The sequence below is a fragment of the Trichosurus vulpecula genome, chromosome 5 (assembly GCF_011100635.1).
Source record: "Trichosurus vulpecula isolate mTriVul1 chromosome 5, mTriVul1.pri, whole genome shotgun sequence".
Taxonomy (NCBI): Eukaryota; Metazoa; Chordata; class Mammalia; order Diprotodontia; family Phalangeridae; genus Trichosurus; species Trichosurus vulpecula.
The window spans coordinates 198,024,407-198,038,312 of record NC_050577.1 but is presented as its reverse complement, the minus strand read 5'-3'; the positions used below and the strand labels follow the sequence as shown (position 1 = coordinate 198,038,312).

At 40.2% G+C, this 13,906-nt stretch overlaps 1 protein-coding gene across 1 annotated transcript in view; it reads left to right on the top strand.

Annotated features, from left to right (window-relative positions):
• The window catches only part of ETV6 (ETS variant transcription factor 6), a 342,518-nt gene extending 331,884 nt beyond the window's left edge, over nucleotides 1-10,634 (top strand). The window contains exons 6-8 of the mRNA XM_036759590.1: nucleotides 421-563; nucleotides 2,188-2,288; nucleotides 8,874-10,634. Of these exons, the coding sequence (XP_036615485.1) occupies nucleotides 421-563; nucleotides 2,188-2,288; nucleotides 8,874-8,979 (350 nt within the window). The 3' untranslated portion in view covers nucleotides 8,980-10,634. The remainder of the gene's footprint in view (nucleotides 1-420; nucleotides 564-2,187; nucleotides 2,289-8,873) is intronic.
• The last annotated feature ends 3,272 nt before the right edge of the window (nucleotides 10,635-13,906 follow it).

Here is a 13,906-nt window from a genome sequence, read left to right as displayed (position 1 = left end):
TGCTGAAAGAACCAGGGAACTTGGGGACATAGAAGTAAGTTTAGAGACCATTTAATCCTTTTACATTCTAGGGGAGGCAATTTGCCTGAGGCCATGTACCTTGTTCATGGCAACGTTAGGACTGAAATTAGGAGACTGGAGGTCTGATTCTAGCTCTGACACTAACTAGCTGTGTGACTTTGTGCAAATTGTTAACTTTTCCATTGCTTTTTCCCTAAATGAGGAGATGTTACAGATTGGGGGGTGGGGGCTGGGAAATCTGTTCTAAGTTACTTCGTTTAAAATGAGTGAGTTAGAGAACTTAGCTGTAACAAAGAAAGGGGTCACCTGTATTATTGCTTCAGTAAAAGTTCTTTCCTCGAGTATCATCTCACCAGGAAGGCTTTGTCACCACTGTTTTCTTGCCCTTTTTTTCCGTAGACTGCAGGCTGCTCTGGGACTACGTCTATCAGTTGCTTTCTGACAGCCGGTACGAAAATTTTATCCGATGGGAGGACAAAGAATCCAAAATATTCCGGATAGTGGATCCCAACGGACTGGCTCGACTATGGGGAAATCACAAGGTAAAAGGAGTCGGAGATTTTTTTGGTGAAGCCAGTACCAGAGAATAATTGTCTGTCTTCTATTTCCAAGTTCTGTAGTTTGTTATTTAATTCATACTTAATTTCCCTAAAGAGGGGGAAATTATTAAAGATGTCATCGTAGCCCACCCTCCAACGTGTGAAGTCTGCCCGTTAATTCAGTATTTCTGGTTTGTTAAAGGTATATTTCAAAAAAAAAACTATCCTGTCTCCTATCCCCTTCAACTGAGGCCTGACTTCTTTGCAGTCTAAGAATTATAGACTCTCTGTGGGTCTAATATGACTCAGAAGAGGACTCTGGGAAAATAATACTTCCAATCCTACCCATTTAGAAACTATAGGAAAAATGAAAGCCTAGTTTATGCTTAGATAACAACTTGATTCTGACTTCAGAATGTGATGATAATCATTCCCAAAATATGGTGGTTCCATCATTTGAAAGCCAGGGAGATGAAGGAAAGTAGTAAGAGAGGATTTGTTGAGACCGTGGTACCAAGGGGAAAACAAAATTAGTTCAAGTACAGTATTCCAAACTACTCGGTTAGTAGGCAGGCAGATTTGAAGCAAACTTTCCCACAAGGAAGGGTGACAGTACAACCTCACCATTACATTAGGGAGCAGCATAGACTAAAAAAGCTGGAAGTTGACTGAATTTTTCCTGGGACTTCCACTGTCTTCTAGGAAAAGAACATCTCTGGCATGCCCCCAACATAATTAAAGAGATCCTATAGTCCCTAACAGGGCAACCAGGTGGTGCAGTGGATAGAGTTCTAGGCCTGGAGTCAGGAAGACTCATCTTCCTGAGTTCAAATCTAGCTCCAAATCTCTTACTAGCAGTGTGACCCTGGGCAAGTCACTTAATCCTGTTTGCCTCGGTTCCTAATCTGTAAAATGAGCTGGAGAAGGAAATGGCAAATTGCCCTAGTATCTTTGCCAAGAAAACAGATCAGAAAGAGTCAGACATGACTGAAACAACTGAACACAGGTCCTGACAATTTAATTCTTGACCAAATAAAGACAGTGTTGACCCAGGTGGGGGGGGGGGGGGGGGGTTGTTAAACATGTGACCTACTAGTAAGGGAAAGAAAACTCCCATTTCTGACTTGTGTCATATCTCCCTGGTTTAAGAATCATTTCCCAGCTGGGCCTTTTTTAGTCTTAATTTTAAATGGTAAAACAGAAACGCCAGTTCAGCAAGTGTCACTGTACAGAGGCTGGACTGATGAGGTAGAAGAAAAATGTCTCATGGGAAATTCCTCAAGCCAACCAGAAAGTACTCGTGGGAAGAGGAATTAAGGAAGATTGCTAAAAGGTACATTGTTCCCTATTGATCTCAGGATGTTTTACAAAAGACTATTCATCCCCTAAAAGAAAACCACAGCCATGTGTGTAAAAACAAAGGGGTGGGGCAAAACAGGCATGGAAACAGCCAAAGGGGAACAGAACAGGTAGCTTTCCATTCCAAGCACTGGTCTTAAGGTGTGTGTGTGTGTGTGTGTGTGTGTGTGTGTGTTGTATTTTCTTTTTAAATAGACCCCTTAGTGACTTTTCTGAAGTTCATTTCATCTTGTGCTTTTGTTTCTTTCTTCCTTCTCTGAACAAACAGAACAGAACAAACATGACCTATGAGAAAATGTCCCGAGCCCTTCGCCACTACTACAAACTCAACATTATCAGGAAGGAGCCAGGACAAAGGCTTTTGTTCAGGTACCACTTCCTTTTTTCTACTTTGCTTCTTCCAGGTGGTAGATTCTTTTTAAACGAAGATTGAAGTTATCAAAATCAGCATAACTGTTATAGTCTTGAGGGTTCCAGCTTATATCCTAATGCATTGTTGGTAGAATTGTGAATTGGTCCAACTGTTCTGAAAAACAGTTTGGAAATTTACTGGGAAAGTCACTAACATGTACATATTCTTCGACCCAGCAATACCACCAATACGTATATGCTCCAATAAGATGGACGGCAAAAGACAAGGTTCCAAAAAATATCAAGATACTTATATAAGCACTCTTTTGGTAGCAAAAAAAAAACAAAAAACTGGAAACAAAGCAATATTCATTACTTGAGGAGTCACTGGGAAAAGATGGTATATGAATGAAATGACCTTGAAAAACAGTAAACAGGAAGAATTCAGAAAAACTTGGAAAGATTCATATGGATTGATATAAAAAGGCTAGCATAGCCTGAAGAACAATTTGGTCAGTGATCATAATAATACAAAGGAAAAGGTCTTGAGCGACATCAGACCTCAGATTAACATGGTAACCAATCTCAGCATCAGAGGACTGGCCATGAAATACACCTCCATCCTGCCGACAGTGAGGTTCAGAACCACAGGCATAGAAGAGCCATATGTTATCATAAGTGGCCAATGCGTAGTTTTCCTTTGCTTAATTGTATCTCTTTGTTACAAGGAGGATAACATGGGGGAAGTCGGAGCATTAGGAAGTAACAATGATATAAAATTTTTAAAGGGATAAATGAAACATTTATAAATGAAAAAAAAATTTCATAAGCTCTTATATGGCAAGTGCTAGAGATACAAATTACGAAAGCAAAGAGAGTCATTGCTCTCAAGGAACTCACAATCTAATGGAATAGATTGGCACGTCCTATCCAGGAACAACGGGAGATGGTTTCATAGCTGGAGAGTGGATGAGGGGGAAGTATTAAAGAGGTTATGGAGAATAGAATAAAGTGAAGTATGACTGAGACTTTCCTTAAGTAGTATTGCTGTGGAAGGGCAGTCAATAGTGGGTCCCCAGGGCAAAAATTCCTCCAGGGCATGATTTCTGGTGAGGCCTTGGTGAGGAGACTGTAGAGGAGCTAGATATATCTTCTGATGTCATAGACCATCACAGCTAAAGACATAGAATACCATTTGGAAATAATAGGGAAACCTCTTATTTGTCGTTATTTTTAGTCAATTAGAGCTGAAAGCACTGGTTAAGTATTAGCTGACTCATCTCCCAGAATACCAATGATCAGTTAACATTATCTTTGTAGTTTATAAAAGAGTTGCTTAAGTCTGCTGGGAGTTTTTTTCTGTCACATATTGGCAGTGCCAAGAATTGGACCTGAATTTTCACATCATCAGTCTATATACTCTTGTGTGTGTACTGGAAAAATCTCTACAGAAATTCTTCTCCAATGTTTCCACTGTGGCATGGGAGTGACCATGGATTCTCAAACAGTGTACCAACAAAGTGAAGAATGTACCAATGAAGAACCCTGGCCAGTTCTACCATGCTGGAATAACTCTGACTTTGGTTCCAGTAACAGGAATTGATTTCATCACATACCAAAAAAACAATAAAAACATCCCCATTTCATGGGATACTCAGTCATCCTCCTTGCAATGCTTTCAGTGATTAGAAGCCAAAAAACCATCATAAAGATAATTTAAACTTATATATCAGCATCAGTTGCAGAGGATCAGAAAGTAGAGAAATTCTGTGAAGAATTCGAGAGATTCTTACAATCCAGATCAACATGGAGAAAGATACTTAATGATTTCCATGTGAAAGTGGTCACAGGAAAGGTCAACCAAAAATGTTTCAAAATTGGATTCAAGATTAAGAATTCAAAGAGACTGCAAAATAAACCCACAAAAATAAGTATCATTTCTTTATAGCAAGAACATAATCCAGGAGGAAATAATAGAAAGGAGAGTCCTACTCAAAGTAATCACAAAATACATAAAGTACCTGGGCTTTAATCTACCAAAGTATTAATTAACTGGAGAAATATTCAATGCTCATGACTCTAGGGATACGAAGAAAATCAAAAGACAGTTCCTGCCCCTAAAGACCTCACAATCTAATGGAGAAGATAACGTGTAAACAACTATGTACAGACAAGCTATATACCAGATAAATTGGAATTGAGCGACAAAGAAAAGGCAGTAGAATTAAAGGGTATACAGAAAGACTTCCTGTAGAAGAAGAGATTTTAAATGGACCTTGAAGGAAGTCAGGAGGCAGAGATGAGGAGGAAGAGCATTCCAGGCAGGGGACACAGCCAGTGAAAAGATCCAGAGTAGGTAGATATAGCAGGTTTCATTCAGGGAACAACATGAAGGCCAGCATCACTGGACCCCAGAGTATGTGTGGTGAGAGTGGGGGTGGGAAGGTTGTAAGGTGTAAGAAAACTAGAAGAAGAGGCTCAAGTTATGAATGATATGTCTTTTGACCCAGAGATTCCACTGCTAGTCATATGCCCCACCCCAGCATATCAAAGGTAGAGAGATCCCATAAACAATCAATCAGTAAGCATGTATCAGATACGTACTACAATGTATCAAAATATGTGTAGCAGCAAAGAACTGAAAACAAAGAAACTACCCATCAGTTAGGGAATGACTGAACAAATTGTGATACTTAAAACAAAATGGAATATTACTGCAGTGTAAGAAATGATGACTAAAGAATACAGAAGAACATGGAAAGGCTTCTATGGAAAGTGAAGTCCGCAGAACCAAGAAAATAATATACCCAATGACTGCAACAGTGGAAATGGAAAGAGTCACATTGAAAACAAAAAATGAAACGGAATACTTTATAATAACCAAACTTGGCCCCAAAGAAGAGGTGACAAAATGTATTTCCTTCCCTTCTTTGCATGGAGAGGAAGTTAGAACAATGAGTCTACTGTCCAGCTCAGCAGGTTTAGCCAAACTCCTTTTTTCTTTCTCTTTTTATTCTGTCACAAGGGCTGGCTACTTGAGTAGGGCAACGGAGAGAAGGATATATTTGGAAATAAAAGTGATGTAAAAATTCAAAAGATATCAGTAGAAAAAAATTTTTAATAAATAAAAAGATCAGAACTTTAGAGACTACTCAGGTTTCCAAAACTATATACCATAAACACTTCTTCAAGAGGCATCTATGAAGGTACTAGATGGTAAGCAAATTGACTATATCTTTAAAGACAGAAAACAACTGATTACCGACAAGGGAGTCATTTCAAAATCAGCTACTTATGCTCAGTCTAGCTATCAACTAGCCCTAGTGAAAATCAGAATCAGCACTGCATTAGAATAAAAGATAAAGGTGAGAAGAAGACACCTCAGCTCCAATGCAACCAGTTTAAACAAATTATTGACATCAAAAATGGTAGATGGGAGCAGGATTTAACCAAATTTCATTCAGGCATTTTTTTATGGACTAACCATTTACATAGCATTCTACTAGGCACTGGGGATATTGAACAAAACAAAATGGCGCCTGCCTGGAAGAAGTTTAAACTTTTTTTAGTGGGGGGATAGACACATACATAGATAACCAAACATAAGATATATTAAAAAGTAAATGCAAAGTAACTTGAGAAGGAACGCTAACAAACAGGGAGATCAGAAGCAAGTGATGCTTAAGCTGAACGCTGAAAGGAATGAAAGGTCCTGAGAGGCAGAGGTGAAGAGAGAGAAGGTTCTGGTCCTGGGAGACAGCCTGTGCCGAGGCATGAAGATGGAATTCCAGTTTGACTGAAATATAAAGTTCTGGGAATGAGTCCGGAAAGAGGTTGGAGCCAGATTATGGAGAAAAAGGCTTTCATTGGGATTCTTACCATTTCCTTCAGAAGTTTAGCCAATTTAAAGCCATCAGAACAAGATGGCTAAAATATCCCAGAAACCACCTCAGCAAACACTTGATCTCTTTTCCAAGCACAGAGACTTGGAAACCAAGGGAACACAGGTTTAGAATATAAACTTGTTAGCACAAATGTTTCAGAGGAGAATATTGAAAAGCTGCAAGTAGTATCTTCTAAAATAGGGAGGAGCTGAGTGAGTCCCAAAAGCAGAGGAGTCAAACACACCACCAGCTGCCCACAACACTCTTGAGTATGGCACAAACTGGATTAGAATGTAATGGAGAAGTAGTTACAAAATGAGTAAAAATACAGTATAACCCAGATAATTGTTTATGTGTGGTTTTCTTAGTCAGTCTGTGCCTGCAGGGATCCTTATGGGACCAGCGCTGTTGAGTTTAACATTACTGCCCAAGGGTGTTCAAAGATGAACCTGTAAGGAGACAAATAGATTAAAAACGCCCCAAACCTGTTATCGTTTCTTTAGTGAGTTATTTTCTACATTGAAAACAGCAGGGCCACAAAGAGAAACAGCCAAAAGTTCTCCCCAGGCCTTCCTAGTCAAGTAAAAGTCACATTAGCAGGACCATCCTTGAAAATATATAATAAAACATTCTTCTGCAGGAAACTTCAAAAATAACGTTCACTACCACACGGATCTATAGAATTGAGATCATACCACTTCATTACATGAATAATGTATATCTTCCAAGTGTCGATGAACAAATAAAAGGACTCTCTCTGTGATGTCTGTATTACATAGCTTCTGGAACCTCCAGTGTAACAAGTGAATGTATATCATGAAATCATTCATTGTTTAGGACATACCATTAAACCAACTACAGACATACTTGTATGCCTGGCACTGTGGGGATACAAAAAATAAAGTCTGTAAGACGTGATCTCTGTCCTCAAACACTTCACGGGAGAGACGACAGTCTAAGTTGGAGTGGCAGTGTGGCTGGTGGGAAGAGCCTTGGTTCTTTAATCACCCTCCTCTTTTTCCATGACTATCGGTGATGGGTTCCCTTTGTATCCAAATCCATCTCTTAGATAATTCTCCTTTTCTTCATCATCAGAACTGTTTCCGTCTGTCTGCATGATAATCTGTAGGATTTTAACTCAGGCGATGCTACTTAGATTCTTTCTTGGAATCTACTCCCTCCCCAAATCTTCCTTAGAATCTACTCTCTCCAAATCTTCCTCATTAGAAATGTTTCTCCCTATGTCTTGATGTTTCCTTCTAGAAATTTCATTTCAGGGATCTTCTGTATTCTTTATCTGAGCCAAATCTGGGGTGCTTGTTAAACTGTACTCAGCTTTCCTCTCCTTTTCCACAGCAAGTTTTGAGATCAAATGAAATAATAATTGTAAAACTCTTAGCACAATGCCTGGCACATAGTAGGGGCTATATAAATGTTAGCTATTCTTATTGTTATCATAATTATTAGTCTTTGGATCAGGGGAGTGATTTGATGAAATTGGTGTTTTAGGAAGGATTCATCTGGTGTGACAGGGTGAGGTGAAGACCGAAGAACTTGGAGTCAGGCATAACAATTAGGACCGATTCTGAAGTTCACGCAGTCAGCTCATCTTCCCTGTCACCATAGTTGATCACCATAGCTATCCCTAGCACCATAGTTGAAATTGTGTTATAAAACTATCAGCTTTTCTAGAATTATAGGCAGCACATTGGAGATAGTTCTAGGACTTCATGTAAGCTCCATCTAGAAGAGAAGTTGAGTTAAGAAAGATTTAACCCAAAAAGCTGTGGAGTAATAGATCTAACCCTTTTTCTTCCTTTCCTTCTCCCCCTCCTCCAAAAACACCACCAATCTGCCTTACAGGTCTGACTGCTATTCAGTAAACTCCAGGGGCTCCCTGTTGCCTATAGGACCAAATAGGAAAGCATGTGTTAGACGTACAAAGCTCTTCACAACCTGTTGCCTTCCCACATGACAATCTACTCCCCTCCACATACTCTACCATCCTTCATCATTGGCATCTTTGCTTTACCTCGCACAGAACACTATCTCTGTCCCCCATGCCTGGAATTCTCTCCCTCTTCACCTCTGCCTTCTGTATTCCTTTAAGACCTGGCTCAAATCCCACCTACTGCAGGAGACCTTACTGGTCTTCCCTTCCCCCCCCATGCTTCCCTCTGAAATTATCTCCAGTTCATATACATACACATATACATATATACGTAAACATTTACATATACATATGCACATACATGTATCCATTTAAATTACCTCTCAGTTCATCTGTACATATCTATCATGTATGCATACATATGTGTGTGCATTATAGATATACATATATATCATCTTATATGTTCATTGTTATTTCTCTGTCATCGCCTTCATTAGAATGTGAGCTCCTTGTGGGCAGAGATTGTATTTTTGCCTTTCTTTGTATCCCCAGCACTTAGCACAGTGCCTGACACATAGTAGGTGCTTAATAAAAGCTTATTAATTGATTGATTACAACACTGTTGAGCTAAAAGTTTGCATACCATTCTCTAGGGATAAAAAGACCGAATGGATCTTTATAGATTCCAAAGATCTATAAAATAGGAAGTGTAGATAACTCAGCTCTCTAGCTAACGTGATGATAGTAGACCTTTCTTGGTTACAGTGTGGGAATGAAGAAATCTTTGAAAAAAACTTAATCTCTCTCCTCTTCTTCTTGAAAAAAAAGGTTCATGAAAACCCCAGACGAAATCATGAGTGGCCGAACAGACCGCCTTGAACACCTTGAGTCCCAAGAGCTGGATGAACAAATGTACCAGGAGGATGAGTGCTGAAGAAACCAACGTCCCACCTTGGGGGATGGATCACTGAAAAGAAAAACCATCCAGCTGGAGTGCTGGAGGTGTGTGGGAGCAGGGTGGATTGAGGGAAAGCAAAAAGGAAGAAACACAGAACTGGGAGTTGACCAGACCAGAAGGGACCCCAGACACCTTAGATAAAGCATCCGCAGCAGCAGGGCTGGTGTTCTGGTAGAGGGCCCAGAGCCTGGGACTTATGTACCATTTCACTCTCCTTTGAGGATCTCCCTTGGCCTGTAATTCCTCATCCCCACCCCTCTGCCCACTGTTAGTTTCTGGGTTTGGGGGTTGTTGCTGTTTTTTTATGAACATGCAGTTTGACTTTTTCATAATTCATATAGGGCAAGATGAGTTTGCTTTCCTATGGAAATATATATCGATTATATTTTTTTTGCAAGTCTCACAAATTATGGCATAAAAATCCAACCTGACAGGAAAGAGAGTATGCAAGGTTTCTTTTTTTTTCTTCTACTGTACGCAGAAGGTTTGCTTCTGTTGCTGTTGTATCCTGGCTGCTGGGGGCTTGGAGGAGGAAAACTTAAAAAGAAAAAAAAAATTGAAAAGGGGCACTCATTCTTATCTCTCTCCCTTTCCTTCCCTCCTTCCTGCTTTGGACATCTTTCAGCATAGTTCAGCTTAGAAATACCTTGGGAATTGCTGGCCCATGAACTAAAGTGCTAGAAAGTCAAAACAAAATACCAGCATTGGGTCACCAATCTCAAATATGCCTTAGGAAGGTCAGAAACTCCACAGGTGTATTTCTAAAGGCTACATGCTAGGCCTAAAACCAACCTACAAAGAACAGTGCAGCTTTGGAGAAGGGCACTAACCTATTTGTCCTTCTCTGGAGGTTGACACAGACACCACTCCCAAGTTGCCCGAGATGTCTACAAGAATTAGGATTCTGCGTAACACTGAAGAGTGAAAATATGATCAAGAAAACACAGGGACTTAATGAAAAATATCCTGTAAAGTGGAGAACTTAGAGAGAGGAGAGGGGGTAGAGAAACGCCCTGTTCTTCTTTCCCCACCCCAACATCATCTTGCAAACGGTTCCACACCCTGTCCTGTCTTTCCCGTTATTCAGAGATTTTTATTAATGATTTCATAGCCTCTTTTACCCTGTTTTCCCCCTAGTCCCCATTTGAATTAGGGCATTTGAGATGAAAGGAACTTCTAGGGCGGCTCCAGCTGCCAGCAATGATCTTCTCTTCCCTTTTGGGACACGTCATCAGCCCTTCCTTCCTTCCTTCCTTATCGATGGGATGTCTGAACTTGGGAAAGGGCTCATTTATCAGTCTATTTCTCTTGGAAATTATGTCAGTAATCTCATAAGGTGAGGACTGTCCCACCTTTTAATACTTTTACTAATAACAGGTGTTTTGTAAAGAAATGCTGTGGGCATTTTTAATTTTCTAGACATTTAGAATTGAGTTCAATTCAATTTACTTTTATTAAGCACCTACTGAGTGCACGACATTGTACTAGGTACTGTGGATACAAAGACAAACTAATCCCTGCCCTCAAAGAGCTTACATTCTATTGAGTTTATCTTATTAAGGCTTCCAGAATGAGGGGTACAGACTTCCCTACCACCATCACCACCACCACCACCACCACCACAAAAAAAATAAAAATAAAAAGGCTTCATTATTCCTATGAACTATATCATTTCTGTGGACTCACTCGTTCTGGCAAGACTCTCATGGCTATTTCAGCGACAGTAGGTGCAGCTGCTATCCCCATTTGAGGCACCCAGGATACCTGGGCTTGCTCCACAAACCCCTCCCGCCTTTCCCACCTTCCTGGTTAAGTCAGATGTGCTCAGGACTTGGGCAGACATCGTTCTTCAGACGGTTCCTGACAGGGGAACCTATCAAGGTGACAAATACTAAGATCCTAGAGCACCAGGAAGAGCTGACAACAAATTTCTCTTTAGCCTTACTCAGGTCCTTTGCCTCTTAACATGTCCCAGGTCGATGCAAAATCAGATGATCGCTTTCTCACCGTTGAGGATGGTTAGGGCTTGTAGGAAATTAGAAGACTTCCTTCCTTGTGTCAGTAGAGTGACAGACTGTAAAACACTCGGCTTTATTCTGCTTTAGTAAAGGTGAAATGCCATATGGTTCACTCCCAAATGGTTCAAGAGCATACAGATCTTTTAAGCGTGCTTGGAAACAACAGCCAGAAATTTTTCACCCTCTAAGTGATAATGGATCTCAGAGGATGAAATTGAGCCAGTGGCTGTACTTAGTATGTTGTGAAAATAATTCATATTCTTAAAAAAGATTTTTAAAGGGCAGGAATTTTTACCCCAAAGCCATATTTTCTGGCTCTGAAATGGAAAGAAAATCCTGCTCCTTTAGTTTGGGACATTAGTTTCTGATCACTCCCAACTAGAAACAAATGTTGACTCTCTTATTATCCAAGTGGATATGATAGAGAGGAAAAGGTCCTCTTTTCCTTAATATTTTATGTTTGCTTGCATTCTCTGTGGGAATGCAAAATACTGAAGATAACCATGGTGAAGAAGAAATGGCGAAAGGTAGCCATTTCTGCGTAATCCCTTTTCCTGTATATTTTTTTTAGTAATCCATTATTAATCCAGATATCTTACATAACACCTTTCCCTGAAGGTGGCTGCTAATTATGTTCACTCCACAAGCTCCAGCTGATGATGTGCTCTGTGAAGGAAGAGATAGGACCCTTGGAACCAATGACAAATACAGTCTTCACATGATCCATACCCAAAAACCTCTCTGATTTTATAGACAGATTCTAACTAGTATGAAATTGTCTGCCATTTCTCCCACACCAGATGACACCACTTATCAAAATGTCACCTTGGGCAAGTTTTAAAATTCATTGAACACCCTAAATAGTTCCTTTACTTTCTTTTTTCTATCCCATGGGGATTCTTGACCAGCAAAGGAAGGAAAGAAAAATGCAGAGGCTGAGAGCTACATGAAAAGATGTTCCACCTCTAGTTCAATCTGAGAGTTGAAATAGCCCAACCTGTTCCTGACCAAGAATCCCTTTGTAATATCTTGAAAAAAATGACTTGTCCAATATCTGCCTGCAAGCCTCCAATAAAGGGGAATCTGCTCTCTCTGTACCCCAACCACCATAGGTTCTAGTCTGTCTGGACTGGGTGACTTGAGCCAATAAAGAACAACTAGATGCTTGTCTGACCAATCAGTATTAAGCACCTACTATGTGCCAAGCACTGGGGATACAAAAAGAGGCAAAAGACAGTCCCTGCCCTCAAGGAGCTTATAATCTAATGGATGTTTACTCCTTGCTAATCATTTTTATTCCAACCTTCCCAGTCCAAAGACTATCCTTCTTGGAAAAGAAAACAAAAGACAAATAAGGAATTGAACGATTCACTTTTTTCACTCTCACCTGTTATCATTCCTGCCTCTCTCAGTGTCCCTCCTTCCTCTTACTCCTAATGCAGATTTTGTTGATATTTTCCTTAGTATTTATTGTCAGCGTTAGTTCATTCTGGGCCCTAGGATTCCTGTCGGTTCTTATAGGATTGTCTTGTTCATGCTACTCCATCATATTCATACTCAGTTAATTACCCTTTCTTCCATCTTACATATGTCTTCTGAAATTCTTAATTGGTCAGTGATTTCTTGGTATATCCAGTTTCTTTAAGCAGCCCCCCATTTTCTTGCTCATCAGAACCAGATCTGCCTGAGTCTTCAAATTTTCATTCTTGAGAGTTTTCCAACTCCCTTGAGTCAACTTCCCTAGCAAAATATTAGACCATTAGATCCAAACTTTTTGAAATATGCTATCCCCAGATATGTTTGGGTGTTTATCCACCTCTGCTTGGCTTTTTTCACCCCTTCCCCCACACTTTATCATGGATGGTATCTTAGCGGCCACTTGCCCCCAAAGTTTATGTTGCATCTCCTTCATCAACTAATTCCTTTTTGTTGATCAGAATGGTCCAAGAAGGCAGTTCCCCTTTTTTGCTTCTCCTCCCTTTTGAAAAATAAAATTGTTGCCAAGACCGGCCACACCTTTTTGAGCTGCTCTCCTTGCAGCCGCTAGGATGCCAACAGGTAGGTGTCTGGATTGCTGAAGACGCCTTCATCTAATTTGTCTTTGTATTCCAAAACAGTACTTCTTCTGTATCTGTCCTTCCATTGGTTGTTACCCAGATGCTCTCCAGAATGTTCCCCTTCCCCGCCTTTTGACATTCCTGAATTTCCCATATGAATATAACTTCTAAACATGCAATGCTGTTCCACTTTCCCCATGATCTGTTCTCCTTCTTTTGAATAAGGTATGCCGTTCTATAGCCATGATGCCATCATGGATCCCATCCCGCTCAGTCCCAATAGAACTGGTGAAGTAAGATTGGCCTCCTGCTCTTAGCCATAGGACCTCTTGCTTTCATCCTGCACTTTTCTAACACCCCATTTCCTTAACACCTCCCATTTTCTCTGCACCACTGGAAGCCAGAAAACCATAACCACTCTATTCAGGACATCTTGTTCAATAAATCACCGACAGGTTGCCACCTTTCCACCAGACTGAAGCAGGGACATCTTGGCAGAGATGCCAGACTGAGTACAAGTACGCTCGGATCTCTAAAATATGCTCAACCTTTTTAGCCTCCTTCCTCATTGGGACACCAGTTTGCCAGCTGTCCAAGAGCTGCTTGGGGACAACCACAAGGAGCAGATGATAAATGGTATCAATGATTACCATCATTTAAAGCAAGGATTCCTAGACTTTTTGTGTCATGGGCCTCTTTGGCAGTCTGGCAAAGTCCATGGACTCCTCAGAATTATGTTTTTAAATGCACAAGGCAAAATTTATAGAATTGCAAAAGAAATCAATTCTATTAAAATACTTAAAAAAAATAAAACCAAAGTTCACCAAC